General features: G+C 41.1%; 1 protein-coding gene across 2 annotated transcripts in view; it reads right to left on the reverse strand.

Moving 5' to 3' along the window:
• The window catches only part of LOC124615920 (adenylate kinase isoenzyme 1), a 111,175-nt gene that overhangs the window by 11,446 nt on the left and 81,596 nt on the right, over positions 1-18,133 (reverse strand). For both annotated transcript variants that reach the window (XM_047144101.1, XM_047144103.1), the window contains 2 exons: positions 13,436-13,599; positions 7,140-7,256 (listed from right to left, as the gene is read on the reverse strand). In XM_047144101.1, coding sequence (XP_047000057.1) covers positions 7,140-7,256; positions 13,436-13,599 — 281 coding nt within the window. The remainder of the gene's footprint in view (positions 1-7,139; positions 7,257-13,435; positions 13,600-18,133) is intronic.

Here is an 18,133-nt window from a genome sequence, read left to right on the forward strand (position 1 = left end):
ATCGTCACAGGCGGTCATTCGTTGCTTCTGTTAATAGCCAAGACTGAGGCATGCGCATTTATTTACTGGCATATTCCAGGGGGCCGAGACACGCGAGTTTATTTATTTTAACAACCTGCTCTAGTTAGTGTAGAAATAAACAAGTGTTTCTTGAAGCACTTCATAATTTTGAAAATTCTTACAAATCTATTCACGAGAGTTACAGATCTAGACTAGGCGTAGTTTTGTAGTACATTAGTACCGAATCTCACCACTGCAAGCGCTGGCGACAGTTGTAGCGTAATTTTGTAAGAAAGTAGTTCAACAATTGACTCACACAATATACTGGTTGCAAATGACAAGCACTAGGACAGTTATAGCAGAGATGGCTACCTTCACTGACCCCGAGGGAGCTCGCTGAGTGTTTTGGTTTGCTGAACAAAAGTCTGCGCCGGCCGGAGTGGCCGAGCGGTTCTAGGCGCTAAAGTCTGGAACCACGCGACCGCTACGGTCGCAGGTTCGAATCCTTCCTCAAGTATGGATGTGTGTGATGTCCCTAGATTAGTTAGGTTTAAGTAGTTCTAAGTTCTAGGGGACTGATGACCTCAGAAGTTAAGTCCCATAGTGCTCAGAACCATTTGAATCAAACAAATTCTGCGACGATTGTGCAGCATAATTTCCGAACCGTTTACGGTAGGAATCCTCCAGGTAGGTATACTATTTATGAGTGACATAAGTATTTTATTGACAATAGCTGCTCAGTAAGCCATAAAAAATTCCTCACTTGTACGTGAGTTCGACAACGTCTTAGGGGAAGTAGGGCAAAGCTTTGTTAACTATCAAAGAATTGACGTGGCGTGGGTGTCTCACATATGACCGGTGTGTGTTAAGAAGACATTGCAATCTCAAGGAGAACAAATTAACGACGGTGAAAGAAGTAGAAGACATTGAAAAGGTCACTTTTGTGTAGAATTGTTACCTCGATTGAGTAAAGAAGATTTTATTGGAAACATTATCTTCAGAGACAGGTCGACTTTGCACTGAAATGGTAGTGCTAATAAATACGACTTTACGGAATGGAAGGTAAAAATCCAAGACGAACCTTGGAACAGGGTCGTGACAGCCCAAAAGTTAACGTCTTTTTATACTGAGCAAGGACTAGGTTACGGTCCTTTCTTTTTCCAAGATGAAACTAGGAAACTTTTTTATTTCGCTGACTGAGAACGTTAACAAAGGACGTATCGTAAATATCATGCAAGTTGGTATACTGACTCACTACTTCGTCGACGTTCGGGAATTCCTCACCATCGCTTTCCATGTAAATGGATTGAGCGAGTTGCGCCGATTCCATGACCCCGCGTCGGCAAGACCTGACACCTCTTTGATTTGTTTCCTGTGAGCATTCATCAGGGATACCATGTTTGTACCCTCCCTGCCGGTTTCTCTAGCAGATCTCAGAGCAAGCGTCTATGCCGCAATCTAACAACTTATTTTTGACACGTTGCAGCGATTTTCGTGATAAATCGACTTCAAATGAGATTCTGACACATAAACAATGGAAGTCGCATTCAACCCAATCAACTACAAGCTAGAAAACTTGATTTACTATGCGAAAAAATGACACAAAAGCCAAGTCTGTAAGCGGCATGAATAAATCTATACGAAATTTTAAAATTACACGTCCTTTTAGAAAAATCAGTTGTCAGGGTGACATCTATGTGCAGAAAGCAAATACAACTTGATACAAACTCAAGTCAATAGTTATTGAAGAAAGCAAGAAGAAAAATTGTAAACGAATGGATTCTGAGATTATTCCTTTAGAAACATACATGTGAACATAAACAGATACGTAACTATGAACACTGTGCCGGGTTAGAGCAGCATGGTTTGGGGAAAACAGATTAGGAGACACAATGAATTACAGATACTGTCTACTAGTGGGCATTGATATAAGTCAATGAGGAAATTTGAAAATTTGTACCGGATCGGTATTCGAAGCCGGGCCTTCTGCTTACTAGGAAACTACTGTGGCCACTGCGCCATCCGGACACAATGGCAATCGCAAATCCACGTATTATCCTGGTACGCCTCCCGTCAGACCCAAATTCTCAGCTTATCCACACACTACTGATGTAGTGCCCCTTGCCCATCATCGTCATTACTTGCGGCATTTCACTGATTCCTGTAAGAGTTCTAGCATTGTGTGTGCATCCGCACTGAAGAGATCATTGGTCGTCTTTGGCTTAATTATTCTATATGTGGTGTCTGTTCTTACGGACATGTTTTTACATTTTCTTATATAAGTTAACATGGGTTTTCTAAATCATGTTTACGTAAATCGATTTCGCAATATCACTTCTAGTCGATCATGTAAACCAGTGGTGGGCACGAGAGCTGTCAGCATGGTTGTTCGCGAGCACCGTTAGCCGCGACCTCAACGCTGAGCAGCTGTGGGGGCACGTAGTGCGGGTAGCGGGTAGCAGAGCTGTGCGATGTGGCTGGCCGCTTGGGCATCCACACTGCACGAGGGGGGGGGGGGGGGGCGGGCGAAGGCAACCGTGCCCCAGTGAGAGCGCTTCGCTCGCACAGCTGAGTATGGACAAGCTAACTTAAGTAGTGCAGGTGGAACACACATACGCCCTAGGTCGTTTCACACGTATGTGGCGTCCGTAAACTCGGCACCCTTACACGGTTATCGCGAGGCCAATCATATGTGGCACGTAAGTGTAAAACGTGGTTACTCGAAATTTGTGTATCCTGTGCCATGCAACGGTTGGCCATGTACGGATGAAACACAGTTTCGAACCATTTTAACACATTCTGCTTTCATGGCCACAAACAGGATATAGACCTAAAGGTTTAAGAAATGAACACATTTGTATTGTAAATGTTACGTTATATTTACACAGACGTGGGTAGTTCAGAGGAGGGGTACTATGTACGAATAGGACATAGACATCGGGGACCTGCAGTGTACAGTTGAGTTCAGTGGATACTTAGTATGAAAAGTATTCCTGTTTTCATAAGAATCGTATTGCAGTGTGGCCGACACCCCTCGCACTCCGCTCCTTCCTGTGCTCTTACTTGATCATTAAACATAGTTATCAGTGTAACACGTAAATTTACACAGACTAGACATTACAAGGATTTTTTTACCGTACGACCTGCCTCACAAACACAGTGAAGCAACCCAAAAGACACTGGCGGATAATGAAACTTCGTACAACACACCCACCATCAGTGGATATGGTGCTGATTAGAGTTCCAATTCTCTGAGGCAGATAGAATGGCTGCCACACTGCATTATTGTTGTCCACGTTTGATGTTGTTACCAGGCCTTATAGGGGATATAAAGGGCGTCAGCAGCGTTAGGCTTGGGGTGATAACTGAAGAACGCCAAGATGCCACGTAAGCGTGTGAGATAAGGTTATCAGCACAGTAAAGAGTTTGAGAGGGGCGTCATTGTGGGCCTCCATTTTGACGGCTGGTCGAATCGTGCAATATTGAAATCTGTGTGGCATTAGACTGGGACATTGTCCCGATGCTGGACAACAGGGGAACGTGAGGGCAAGGTTGCGGTCGACCACCTTTGACCAACACAAGGGAGGATCGCCATATTGTGTACCGAGCACATAGTAACCCCTTTGCATCTGCCCTGCCACCCGAGAACAAGTAATGGAGTCACGGCAACTTTCTGCGTCATTCTGCACCATTGGTTGAACACCAGTAGCAGCCACCAGCTCCAACGTCAACTCCGTCCCAGTGCCAGTCTCTAGGATATCAAGGCCCAGTACAACAGTTTTGCGGCAGCTTGCCTCAGGAGAGGATAAAAACCAATCGGTGCATGCATCCTGGCCAAAGAAGGTGAAACGTCACACTTTTAAGCTGAGCCACCCTGCGACGTTCTTTGTAAATTTTACTCGATGCTGTAGTCACTGAAATAATATCACCCTACACCCGTGAAGTTTCATCTCGTTTCCACCTCCTCTTCTGCGTGCTCCACGATTTTTGTCATCCACTGTATTTCAGCTTCAGGTCAAATAAATGGCATCATTATCGCCTTGCACTTATTAGCAAGAAATCATTAGTTATACTTTGATGAGTTACTATAGAACACATTCAAATCATCTGCTGATGACTCATAAACAAGTCGAAATCAGTAACAATGCCATTTATGTTATCTGAGGCTGAAATACACGATAAATTTTTTAATGTATAAATCTTCAATGATATGTCCGACGGATCCTGACGGAAAATTTTTCCCAGTGCCTATCGAAAATAAACTTTTAAAAACCGTGGAAATTATTATCGAAAATATGAAAGGGTATCCCTGCATATTATTTACATTCAGAGTGCTTTCATTGACCTGAAAGCGAGTCTAGTATCTTCACTAACTGAAGTATTCGATGTGCCTTCTTTTCTCTAAAGACAACGTGTTGAATTCCCACATTTACACTCAGTCATAACATTAACATTTCTATGCATACTGCGTCCCTCAGAAGGGACGAAACACAGCCATACAGAGAGGGCGCCACGAATATGGTCAGCCTCTTGAGAGACGCAACATAATTACGGTCAGACGTCACAGAGGGCGCACATAAAACAAATATTTCCCAAGTAAATATTCAACCGCCCTAAATGGATATAAGCAGATGCCTGGCTCCATTCAACAGTTATCTCGGCAGTTTCAGAACTATCTTGTCGCCACCAATAAGAATCCAGCTGGAGGCTCTATTACTCATCGTTCACTGGATTCAGGACTAGATCAGTGTTCAGAGATATCATTGCACGTGAACAGTTAACTACATTGTCACACATCTCCTTCATACTTAAGTTACGTAATGTATAATTTCATTAAACAAATTATAATAAACCGTTGATAATCTGTGTTGCCATTACTATTGCTGTAATCTATCTAAACATTTTTAGCCCTGCGATAATGCTGTGTAGTAGCTGCATTCAAGCAAGCCAGCTCACGACAGCTTCTACGTTCCGTGGCAGGGGGGTCTTTTCCTGCCACAATTTTATATTTGACACTAAGTATAATTGGTAAATGCGGCAATGTGTAAGTTAGTAATATACAGTGTGTATCAAAAAGAATCATCCGATTTAAAAATCATAACTATTATGTTATTTGAGATATGTGCGTGAATAACGTACTGTTAGAAAGAGTAAACTCTTGAGTTTTACATGGTTGCCACTTCAGTTCTAGTAAAAATGGTGTCGGGACAACAGAAACCGTTTTGTGTTCTACGTTTTGCGCAATGCGGGTCAGTAATAACTGTTCAGCGTGACTTTCGGACTAGGTATGGTATGGAGCTTCTTACAGAAGAGAGCACTAGACGTTGGCATGAACAATTCCGAGAAACAGATTATCTGTGTAAAAGCAAATCGCCGGACCGTCCTCGTGTGTCTGACGCAGACGTCGACCGCATGCGCCATAGTTTCACAAGGAATACGCAGAAATCCGTTCGCCATGTAGCTCGACAGCTCAACTAGCCCCCAATGTACGTCTGCCATGTGTTGCGTCGACGTTTACACATGAAACCGTACAAAACCAGCTATCGCAAGCTCTTCGTGACGGTAACGAACAGCAACGTGTGGAGTCCTGTAATTTCGTTATTGGCAAGATGGAGGATGACAGTTTCTTCCATGCTTAGTGTTTAGCGTCAAGGCAACATTCCGTTTAAATGGAAAGTTGAACCGTCATAACATGAGACTATGGGATATGGAACAACCCGATGAAGTTGTACAACATGAGAGGGACTCTCCAAAATATAATGTGTTTTGTGCAGTTTCACAGGAATAGGTGTATGGTCCATTTTTCTTTGCCGAGAACACTGTTACAGGGAGACATATCTCTATATGCTTCAGAACTTTCTTTTCCCACAATTGGAGATTGATTCGAACGACTTCATTTACCAACAGGATGGGGCACCGCCTCAGTGGCATCTGGAAGCGCGGCAATTTTTAAATAAAAGGATTACTGAACGATGTATCGGTCGCACTGGACCAAATGATTCAGCCTTACTTTACTGGTTTCCAAGGCCACCGGATCTGACTGTATGTGATTATTTCTTGTGGAAGTTTATAAAAGCCTCTGTTTATGTGCCTCAATGAATAAACTGAAACGTCGCATAACAACAGCTGTGGAAGCTGTAACTCAAGACATGCCCGCTGTAATGTGGGAAAAATTTGAATACCGCACTGACATATGCCATGCACCTCAAGGTGAACATCTATGAAAAGGTGTTTTGAGTTTCCCATTCACCAAAAAACAAAATTCATTGTATATGTTTCTTAGTTTCAGAAATACAGACGTGGCAAATCGTATGATTGTTTTTCATACATCCTGTGTTTTGTCCAGGTGGTAAATATTTGAAGAAAATAATATTTAAGAACCTCCAACAACTTCTGATGAAATAAATCTGTATTGATTACTAGTATCGATCAGTCATCATCGGTTATCATACAACTGGTTAACATTCTTAGTGTAGAGTCAAACAGCAAAATAAAAAAAAAATCTGAAGTCACTGAAGCTACCGTAAATGGTAAAAAACACGAACACAGTCAACACCAAAATGCTTTAATATAATTAAATAATGTTTGAAGGTTTCTCGGGTGTCCAGCCGGATACAATCGTCAGATGCTCACGATATTCCGGCGAATAGCCGTTCGGCCATTGTCAGGTGACGCTGATGCAATGGCCGTCCACTGTCTGCCGTTAGTATTTATCCCTCGAGGGTCGTGGTGTGATTCTGTGCGCTTACGGCGCGCGGCGTGTCCGTTGGTGGGGGAAGCAGTGTTGAGGTAGGTGGCGATGGTGGGAGAGGAGCGCAGTATCTGTTCGGCGGCCGTGCCATAATGATCTCGTGTCCGCTTGCACCGTTGCTCCTTGATAGAGCTTAGTATTGATTACCAGGCCTTACTGAGTTTTAACCAGTGTCCCTGCTTGACGAGGTTGTCTGTGACGCGAATTTATAAAGCATATACGCCGGAAAAGCCTCAGACCACATATAATTAGATAATCTTATGTAATCTCTAGGAGGTCCTCAAAGATTACTTCCTTCTAAGGGTTGTCATAGTGGTTTTGGAAATGTCTTACTGGAAGGGACGCTCATTGTGCGTTAACTACGAATTAGTAGCGTGATGTTACTCACCTGTTCCTCAAACGTCTTGCCCTGCGACAGCTCACGGGGGTAGCCGTCGATCAGGAATCCCTTTGAGGTGCCCACCTTCTGAAGCATCGCTTCTTTCAGAAGGTCTAGCACCACTTCCTGTAAAAAAAAAAAAAAAAAAAAAATTACCGTCACGTAGCGCCATAGCATCCTTGTTATGATATAACAAGGGGAGGGAGAAGCACTAATATATATGGAGCAGCAGGTCTGCTAGACGGATAGTATACATTGCCGCCCTGAAGAATACTACCTGAAACAGTGATCGAAGTTTTGGAACGATTAACAACATGACAAGTTCATGCATCCATAAGACATTTATGGAAATAATAAGAAGAACAGTGAAAACTGTTTTAATTGGCCTTGTGTGACCTGGCGAGACATTTTGTCGCAGACCTAAAAGATTTGGATATTTCAGTGACGCGCAATGTTGATGGCGGAGAGGTGCAATTCTAAATGCTTGCAGAGCAGACGGCCTTATTATGCCCGCCGAAGGCCCTAAAATGTGTTGGTCTCTGACGTGCCAAACCATTGTTTGAAATTTTGCACATTAGGCTGTGTAAGTGCAGGAACTCGGAGCATGTGGTTATTCTTTGTCGTCAAACACTGGGACACGGATGTTCCACTCTCCAGTGTCACTTCGGAGAGAAGGAGCCACTTATTTCGGCTACAGATCCTGATGGTAAGTCACAGGTTCATACCTACGACACGGGAGGAAAAAAATACATTTATCACCCATTATTAAAACTGTTAGTGGCTCAGAAGGGCGTTAATAAGCAGCAACAAAAAATTCTGTAACTTTCCCAATAACATAAAATACTTGACAGACCGTAGCAACAAAAAATTTTTGATCATTTGCCCAATAACATAAAATGTCTGACAGGTACCAAAGAAAATCTAAAAATCTAACCTAGAAGGCTCCTATTCAGTGACCGATTTTTATTTAAAAAGTGGTAGCGTGTAAAAGAATCTATTTATTAAGCGTAGTAGATGAGTAGGACTAAGGAATATTATGTTCATTAATGTTAACACTAGTCATGTATACAAAATGATTCACCTGCCCCTGCAATGGATTTTATGCAGTCCAAGACACCATCAGTACCATACACGAGATTTCATATTCTCTCACCCATTGCACTCAAACTAGTAATTCTACATTAAAAAAATGAACAGGACCTCTTTGTAGAAATCTAATGTCGCTAAATTTTGTACTGGAATCCGTTTTTGATGGGAGCGTTTGAAGGTCACTTTTGTACGTTATTCTTGAATAAAACTAGGACCTATAGTGGAAACGTATACCGGTACAAAATTTAACATCAAATTTACTTCAAAAATGTCCTTTCGGTAGGACTAAAAATTTGCGCATATGAGACAGAGAATATGAAAGCCTTACTCATGGTATTTGAAGTCGTTGTGGGTTGCATAAAATCCATAAGTAAGGACAGCTGAATCACCCTGTGTATGTCTTGTTAACTGACTCGTTCCGTATCATCTCAATAGCAGAATCGTTCAAATAATCTCCAGAACACAAGCATGTTGGAGTTGTTTACGTTCTGTATTCTTTACATTGTTTCTACTTTACTATCGCCTGTTTATACTGTTCTGTGGCAAAATAAACGCAACCTTGCAAAATATCCGTTTGTTGCTTTAATTTTGATCATCAGGGTAGATCACTACTGTTCCAAGGTCACGAAAGCCGACAGCGACTGGGAGAGCGGTGTGCTGACGGCATGCTTCACCATATCGAATCCGATGACGCCATTGGCAGAGGATGACAGGATCAGGCCCGACTGGCCCGTCTAATTTGCGAGCTATACATTACTTCCGCCAGTACCTCTTTCCCACACGCCAGACTTCAGACTTCTCGTAAGTGCTCCTGCATATCTGGGGGGACTAACAATCCACGAAGACGAATGCCACTCTCTTTCCTAGAGTTTATTCCATCGTACAGAGTCCACTGTCTTTCAAGATTTGGCAAATTTATTTTTATTTTAACTTTGTGGCCGGATATTCTTTCTGTCGCCACCGTGTCAGGCAAGTCGTTGACCATCTGTCTGTTATTCGTGTAAACCTTTTTCTCTGTCTCATCATCCACTATGTAGCAATTCTGGACTTGTTGGGTGTCGCATTGTCCTGCTGAAATTGTCCTAGTCAGTCGGAGTGCACAATGGACATGAATGGATGGAGCTGACCAGACAGGATGCTTACGTACTTGTCATCGTCAGAGTCGTATCTAAACGTATCAGGGGTCCCATATCACTCCACCTGAAACTCTCCACGACATTACAGAGCATCCACCAGCTTGAACAGTCTCCCTGCAGACATGCAGGATCCATGGATTCATGAAGTTGTCTCCATACCTGAACACGTCCATCAGCTCGACACAATGTGAAACGAGACACGTCCGACGAATCGAAATGCTTCCATTCATGAACAGTCCAATGCCGGTGTTGATGGGCCAAGGTGAGGCGTTAAGCTTTGTGTCGTGCAGTCATCAAGGGTACACGAGTGGGCCTTCGGCTTCGAAAGCCCGTATCAATTACGTTTCGTTGAATGGTTCGCACCCTGATACTTGTGGCCCAGCATTGAAATCTGCGGCAACTTGCGTAAGGGTTGCACTTCTGTCACGATGAACGATTCTCTTCAGTCGTCATTGGTCCAGTTCTTGCATGATCTTTTCCCGGCCGCAGCGATGTCGGAGATCTGATGTTTTACAAGATTCCTGATATTCACTCGTGAAATGGTCTCTAGTTCATCGCTACCTCGGAGATGATGTGTCCCATCGCTCGTGCGCCAGCTATAACACCACGTTCAGACCCACTTAAGTCTTGATAACCTGGCATTGTAGCGATCTAAGAACTGCGCCAGACACCTGTTGTCTTATATAGGCATTGCCCACCGCAGCGTCGTATTCTGCGTGTTTATGTGTTTCTGTTTGTGAATACTTATCCCTTATCCCGTTTCTTCGGCGCTTCAGTGTAAAACAGTTACACAACCAGAAATAACATAAACAGCTGAAACCATCTTCGAAACAACTAAAACAGAGGAAATTGACAAAATACTATAGACGGAAAGAAGAATAATTAGGACATGTATAAATAAACAATATCAAGTAAATTGGTACCGGAGAATAGCTTCAAATTAAACAGTACTAGAAAATAGAACCGGTAATGAGTACGATCAGGAAGAAATATATCTCATTCTTTGAACATCTAATGACAACACCAGAAAACAGAATTAGTAAGAGAATAATAGAAAAATTGCGGAATAGTAAGAGCAACATTAAATGGATATCAGAAATTAAGGGAGATACAAAAGAACTCCAAATATCGGTAGATGTCCAAAAAAAAATCAGAGTAATGCAAGGCACAGACTATAAACGAAAATAAACAAAAAGACTCTAAGAAGAGTGATCTCAGACGAAAAAAGAAAGAAAATATCTGAAAAAATGAAAAAGTATTGGGCAAACAGAAGAGCAAAACATACCTCATATAATAATGAATTATAATAATCGTTGTATAACCACTCTAGTATTTAATGTCTTATTGAATATTGTTGGACTGAATTACATTAATGAATAACAACGACCCTTGTATAACTGACTAAAGTGGTCCAATAACGGCCATAAAGTAAAAAATAATAATATAAATAAATAAGGGAACATCTATCTGTGCTACAGCTAGCCACTCCTAACCACCCCTCAGCGTGGGTGAGGTTGATTTTGTATTTTCAACCCTACCATAAGGGTGACAGATTTGGGGATGAGTTTCCATCCAACCGCCGTTACTCTCATGCTGGACACTAAGCGGCTACAGGCGGAATACAGACCACAACGATTGTAAAAAGATAAAAATGCCCATGAAGTGATAGTTACAGACACACCTGCCATGGATGCTCACCGAAATCAAGCACCCCAATGATGGGAGGCAAGGAAACTTACCTAAGCCAAGCATTCCGATTGGAACAGAAAACTATTACATCCGTGTCACTGTTCCTGTATCGTGCTAAACGTAGTTTCTAATCAGACATTGAGACAGCTAACCGTATTGTACTGTACAAACAAGTTTGCAGCACTGAAAAAAGATTTGAATATGAATATCAGTCGTTAGAACACAAAAGTTTACATTTACGTCGTAAACGAAATGTAGGATCATATGTGTCGGTTCTTAATTGAAAAAACAGGCACTCTTGATATTTGTCGATTACAGCGTCATCTACTGCGAATGGAAAACACTATTTTGCGTGGAATCCGAATATGAAATAAAAATGGGGGCTCCCCTTCTGAAAATACAAAGTTGATCCCGCCCACGCAGGAGGGATTGTTAGGGAGTGTCAAGTTGTAACACAGACATATGGCCCCTTTTACCAGCGTTAACTTTTCACGTCCATTATTTTTTCTTGTTTTTATCTGTCGTTTTCGAAATATTTAGTTGTCTAAGTTAAAACGAACACCTTATATACTGACAGAACTGCAATTTTATTAAGTCATGCTTATTTAATAATTGCCCTATCGGCGAAAGACACAGTTCCAGGTTTGAAACTGGGTTCGGCACATAGTTTTATTCTGTCAAGAAGTTTCACTACAATTTTTTTTGTAGTGGGTTTATCAATAACACTATGGCTATCGCGTAGAGTTACTAGATCAACAATTACAAGTTTGTTTAGTGTTGCAGCGCGATGGATTTATGAAGGTCACGTTTCATGTTTGCAGTTTCATTTGTCTCTGGAATACATTTCTTTTGCGATGGCGACCTAAGTGTTTCATTACACAATGGTAGTAATAAATGCCGCACTGTAACGGGTGTTTGGTGGTTAGAAACATGATGAGGTTTCACTGTATCTTTTATGGACTGTGTAGGCTAATTGCCAAAAGTTTAAGCCGCATAATCGACATGTGAAGTGGTTTGTCTTCCAACCATAGGTTCTAACTGCCATTACAGGTGTTTTTGGAGCTTTACAGCCTAAAATGACGAGACTGGACGAGACTGGTAGCTGCAAACCACGGAGGATCACATTCAGCTGACTTTTTTTTCGGTCCTCTAATTGGATCGCCAAGGCCCGCCGCAACTACTTCTCCTGTGCCAACCTCTGCATCTCAGATTAGCACTTAACGCAATGTCCTCAATTATTTGTTGGGTATATTCCAATCTCTGTCTTTCCCTACACTTTTTACCCTCTACAGCGTCCTCTAGTACCAATAAAGTTATACTCGTACTCTCGTGTTGTAACACGTGTCCTGTAAACACGGCCCTTCTTGTTGTCAGTGTTTTCCACATATTTCTTTTCTTGCCGATTCTGTGGAAAATCTTCAGATTTCATACCTTATCAGTCCTCGCAATATTCAACATCCTTCTATATCACTACATCAAAAATGTTTCGATTCTCTTCTTTCCCGGTTTTCTCGCAATTCATGATTCACTTCCATACAATGCTGCGCTCAAGTCGTACATTACGGAATTTTTTTCCTCAAATTGAGGTAAATTTTTATTACTAATAGACTTCTTTTGGCCAGGAATGCTCTCTTTTCCTGTGCTAGTCTTCTTTGTACGTTTTCCTTGCCTCGTCCGTCATAGATTATGTTGCCTCAAAGACGGTAGAATACCTTCACTTCGTGACTTCGTGCTTTCCAATTTTGTTGCTATTTTACAACAGCTAAACTCATTTCTGTTACTCGTCATTACTTTCGTATTTCTTCGATTTAGTTTCAATACATATTCTGTACTCATTAGACTGTTTATTACATTCAGTAGGTCCTACAGTTCTTTTTCATTTTCACTGCGTATTGCTGTGTCATCAGCGAATCTTATGACTGATATCCTTTGATTCTAAATTTTAATCTCTCTCTTGAACCTTTCTTCAGTTTCCGTTGCTGCTCCTTCGATGTTCATTGAACAGTAATGGAAAAGGATTACGTTACAATCTTACACCCTTTCTAATCCGGACACTTCAGTCTTGGTCTTCCAACTTATTGTTCCCTCTAGGTTCTTGTACATGTTGTATATAGGTTTAGACCTATATGCCTATGAATTTAGAACATCTGAAACGTTTTACATTTTCAAACACTTTTTCTAGGCCGACGGATCCTATGAACGTGTCTTCATTTTCCTTAAGTTTAGTTTTCACTATCAACCACAACGTCAGAACTGCCTCTCTGGTGCCTTTACCCTTCCCAAACCCAAACTGGGCATCATCTAACAGATCCTCAATTTTGACTACGGATGTTATTTAGCTGAGTCTCTCTTTTCCACAAACGCTGACGAGAGTTGAGGTGTGGGACTCACCAGGGGCACGAGCTCTCCGCGCTCCATGATGGCGGTGAGCTGTCGTCCGCGCTTGGAGCCGGACTTGACTTCGTCGCGCAGGAGGTCCCCCGTCGAGAGGTGGGTGAAGCCGTACTTCTGCACGATGCGGTCGCACTGCGTGCCCTTGCCAGAGCCGGGGCCCCCTGCAACACAACACGCAAGTCTACATACTGACTAGGCGCCCGCTCATTCCATGCAGCTCTGTGTGTCCTCGGAACGAACGAGGCCCAGTCAAAATGTTCCAGTCACCACATCGAAACAAATAACAAAGCTACGTAATTAACTTTTTTTAATTTCAGGCATATGTCTGCAATATTCTTCCATACTTTCGGGACTCGCCTCGACATATGCAGCGATAAAAGAGGGATAGCCATAAAGCTTTTTATCACTTCGAAAATAATTAAGTTAGATAAATAATTTTTGTTTCTTTGCAGCTAAATGTCTGCAGTCGTAATACATACTAAAATCTCCCATCCACAGGATCAAGCAGGCCACTAGAGGAGCCACAACAAAATACGTAGTTCACTGCTAACTGAGACGAGTTGGGTTCTCTAGTGGCGTCATATGGTATGTGGTGCTGGGATTTAAATATATATGACGACTACAGATCGTAGGTGCATACAAGCAAAAAATTATTTACCTAGCTTAACTATTTTGGATATGATTAATAAAACTTCGTGACTACCCCTCACTTATTGCTGCAGCCCTCGATGCGAGGCCCGCAAGTATGAAAGAAAACTAAAGAAATGTAGTTCAACTATGAAATACGTAGCTTACAAAACTCTCTACTGATCTACTTCTTACGTATTGCTCCTACGCGACCTAAATGAGGTAGAATTAATGGAGCGACCCAAAGAAAGCGTTGTTTCGTCCCGAGTTCGCTTAGTAGCTGCGAGAGTGACACAAACATGTTTGCTAACGTCAATTGAAGATGCTATGCGCATCACAAAATGCTTATCCTTGAAATTTCTGGAGCGTACATCATCAGAAGAGAGAGACGACGTTATAACTTCCTTCCCCATGTTGTTTTTGTTGTCGTTGTCTGATGTAGCTCTACTTGCTAGTCTACTCTGTGCAGGTCTCCTCATCAACAACTCAACAACATCCACTCAAATACAGCTTAAAACACACACACACAGATATATTTGTCCCAGAAATAAATTGGAAATTGTCCAGATCTCTCTGTTCCCGATCAAGGTTTTCGATACTTTTCTCTTGGCTCCAAGACAGACGTCAGAGCTGATAATAATCTACAATCTATTCCTATTCAGGCAGACATTCTGGTCTTCTAGTTCGTTCTGTATTTCGGTAACAACAATCAAGGAATCATATTGGGGCATATCTCCAACTGCCCCCAGTACCCCTTGGTCTACCTCCACACTTCCCTCCCTAAAGAAATCAACTATTTCTTGACGATTCAGGATTGCATCCCTCCTTCTATTCAAGTTCTACCGAAAATGTTTTTTCTCCTTCACTCAATTAAGTACTTCTGCATTATTCATTTTATATACCCACTTAATCTTCAGAATTCTTTTCCAGCGCCTCATTTGAATAGTTTCTATTCTCTTCTTGTCTTTACTGTTTGCTAGAAATGTTTCACTTCTGTGTAAGGCTTCACTCCAGACAATTACTTTCAGAAAAGAGTCCCTGGCATTTAAATATTTCTATTTTTCAAAATATTGCTTGCTATTATCAGACTGTATTTTATATCCTCTGTTATCGTCTGTTATACCCCCGTCCAAATAGGATAACTTGTCTACTTCTTGTCCTAATCTAATTCCCTCAGCATCACCTGATTTAATTCCACTACAATCCATTACCCTTGTTTCACTTTTGTTGACGTTTCTCATCAAACCACTTTCCAAGAGTCAATCCATTCTGCTCAAGTGATTCTTTCGAGTCCTTTGCTATTTTTGGTAGAATTACTTAATCATTGGCGAACCTTAAAGTTTTTATTTCATGCTCCTGAACTTTGATCTGCTTTCCAAATTTTTGCTTGGCTTGCTATTCAGCTTGTTCAAAGTACAAATCGAATAACTTGGGGAACAGGCTGCAATCCTGTCTAATTTGCCTCTCAGCTACTACCTAAACAGAATGGGAACATTGTGAAAGACAACTCGCGTGTAGCAGCTACTTTTAACAATTGGTTTTTAAAAATAGATGAGGAAATTTGTGCTCACACTTTAGGATAGAAATGGAGTCTTAATATGGGGTGGATAATATCTCCAATAAGACACTAAAAGGTTGTGGTCCTATAATATGTATTGTTCATAGACACTTATGTAAAGCATCATTCATCCAAGGTATATACTCAGATAGGTTGAAATATGCCATTGTTAGACCTCTCTGAGATGAGTGACAGAGTACTGCCGCTCAGTGTCATTCTTAGGTCAGTTTCTACAAATTATGAGAAGGTAATGTTCTCCTATGTATTTATGGAATACTTGGCCAATCACAGTTTGGATTTCAAAAGAGCCGCTCTACGGAGTCAGCTATTTATTCATTTTCTGTGCACGTAATAAACTCTTTAAATAATAAAATTTCTTCAGTGGGAATCTTCTGTGACTTACCGAAGGCGTTTGATTGCATAAATCAAAATATTCTGTTAGAGAAGTTAAGTTTTTATAGCAAAAGTAGTTCGGCACGACTATTTTTGTTTTCATTTAAGAAACAGAATGAAGAACATTACCCTAAGCTGTTCAGGTAATACAGTGCGTGAGCACACATCTGCATGGGGAGAAATTACATCCTCTGCCACTTTTATTTGATATTAGGAGGCAGAATTAGTCCTGTTTGCTGATGACTGTCATGAAGCTGAGCTGAAAAGTATTAACAGAGAAACTAGGAAATGATAAATTTGTGAAAGTCATCGACTCGTTTTGCACAAATGAGCTAGCTCTAAACTTTGCAAAATCACTGCTCATCTAGTTTTGTAGTATCAGAATTATCTCACCTACTGTCAACCTAGTACACCAACTAGAATAAACAGAGCAGAAAGTTCCAAGTTGTTAGGTGTGCATGTTGATGAAAACAAACTGGAAGAACCATACCTCACACCTGCTAAAGCATTTTAGTCCGGGTACGTTTTTCATAAGAATAATTACCAAGTTTGCGGATATAGAAGCAGTTAACATATTTTGTATATGTTCATTCTCTGATGTCTTATGCTATAAAATTGTGGGGTAACATTTCATTTAGGCAAAAAGCATTAACGTCACTAAAAAAGGTAATTAGAATTTTGTGTGGGGTTCACAGCCTCACTGTCATTTACTCACTTATCAAATTTGTTATCATCGACCCATCTGAGTTTGAGAGTAACAGAAATATTCACAAATACAACACCTGAAGGAAATATTATCTGTATTACTCTTTAATAAATATAGCTTTGGCATAAAAAAGGAGAAAGGGATGAAATTACAGCTATAAAATCCTTTCAGAATTCACCCATTTAGATAAATTAGATGACAGATAACAGAAGTGTTTTAAAATATAGATTAAAGATGTTTCTCCTTAGCAATTCCTGTAATACAGAAGAATTCCGGAGTAGAAATTGTTACTGTTACTGAAAACCTGTAAATGGCCTACATGTATTCATACAAATATTTTCTGTCTTTATATACAAGGTATTCCAAAATCTTTGCGTGAAACGTGGAGGAGTGATATATCACTTCATGGGGAAGAATTTTTGTTAGAAGGAAAATGTTCGCTGACAGTTCCTAGTGATGCCAGGCGTCTTGTTATTGAATTCTACAGCCCTGGGACGATGAGATTTCACCATACTAGGATGGTCTGTTGCGTACTATCTACCTCAGTACATTGAGACAGTGAATTTCAACAAGAAAACATTAAGAATGAGTGTCTCCAAGCGGAGAAAGGTATTTTAGAAGCTCCGTCTACCCTTTCCACGTGGAGCAGATGACTGGATCATAAGTGACATACACTACATACGAACGCCACAGAGTGCTACACCACGCCATTAGGAAGCGTCAACAAACATTTTGTCACTAATAAAAGTTGATCTCCATGACGTCATCTATCATCCCCACAAGTTTGATCCACAGACTCTGTCGTTTAAAAAACCCTGTAGTGACGTAGACACTGAGACAACTAATTTAACATAAAACACAGTGGGTCACAAATGTCAGGAAAAACCCCAAAAAAGGATGAGAAATGTTGAACACGTGACATCACAAGACCGCGTACCTCGGCGCACATGAAGCGGCTGAGCTTGGGCGTGAAGGGATGACTGAACAATGCATACTTGTACTCGAGCAAACGCTGCAAATTTCGAACACCTTTGGTAAATGTGATCTGTTGTAAACGTCGAACTTACAGAATTATTGTCCTCATTGTAACAAAGTAAAAACAGTTCTTATTTTGAGTTTCTTTCCTTTTGTCTCCTCATTTTTTATTTACAGGTATGTAATAACGACGCAATTCGGAAGCTTATGCTTATTTACTTGTGGCACAATACGAGGGGTTGGTTTTACTGTATTTTGCTGTAAACCTGTGGAGATTGCGAGACAAGTAAATAAAATAATAAACCTTCCCTGAATGTTAACACATAGTCGTCTAATGCAACAAAGAAGTATATCCTGCTAGACGCAAAACTCGATCCCTGATCCCCACGCGCTAAAATCGTGCACGTGAACTCAGAGCCACACCGACGTAAATACT

Source organism: Schistocerca americana, chromosome 5 (genome assembly GCF_021461395.2).
Source record: "Schistocerca americana isolate TAMUIC-IGC-003095 chromosome 5, iqSchAmer2.1, whole genome shotgun sequence".
Classification (NCBI taxonomy): Eukaryota; Metazoa; Arthropoda; class Insecta; order Orthoptera; family Acrididae; genus Schistocerca; species Schistocerca americana.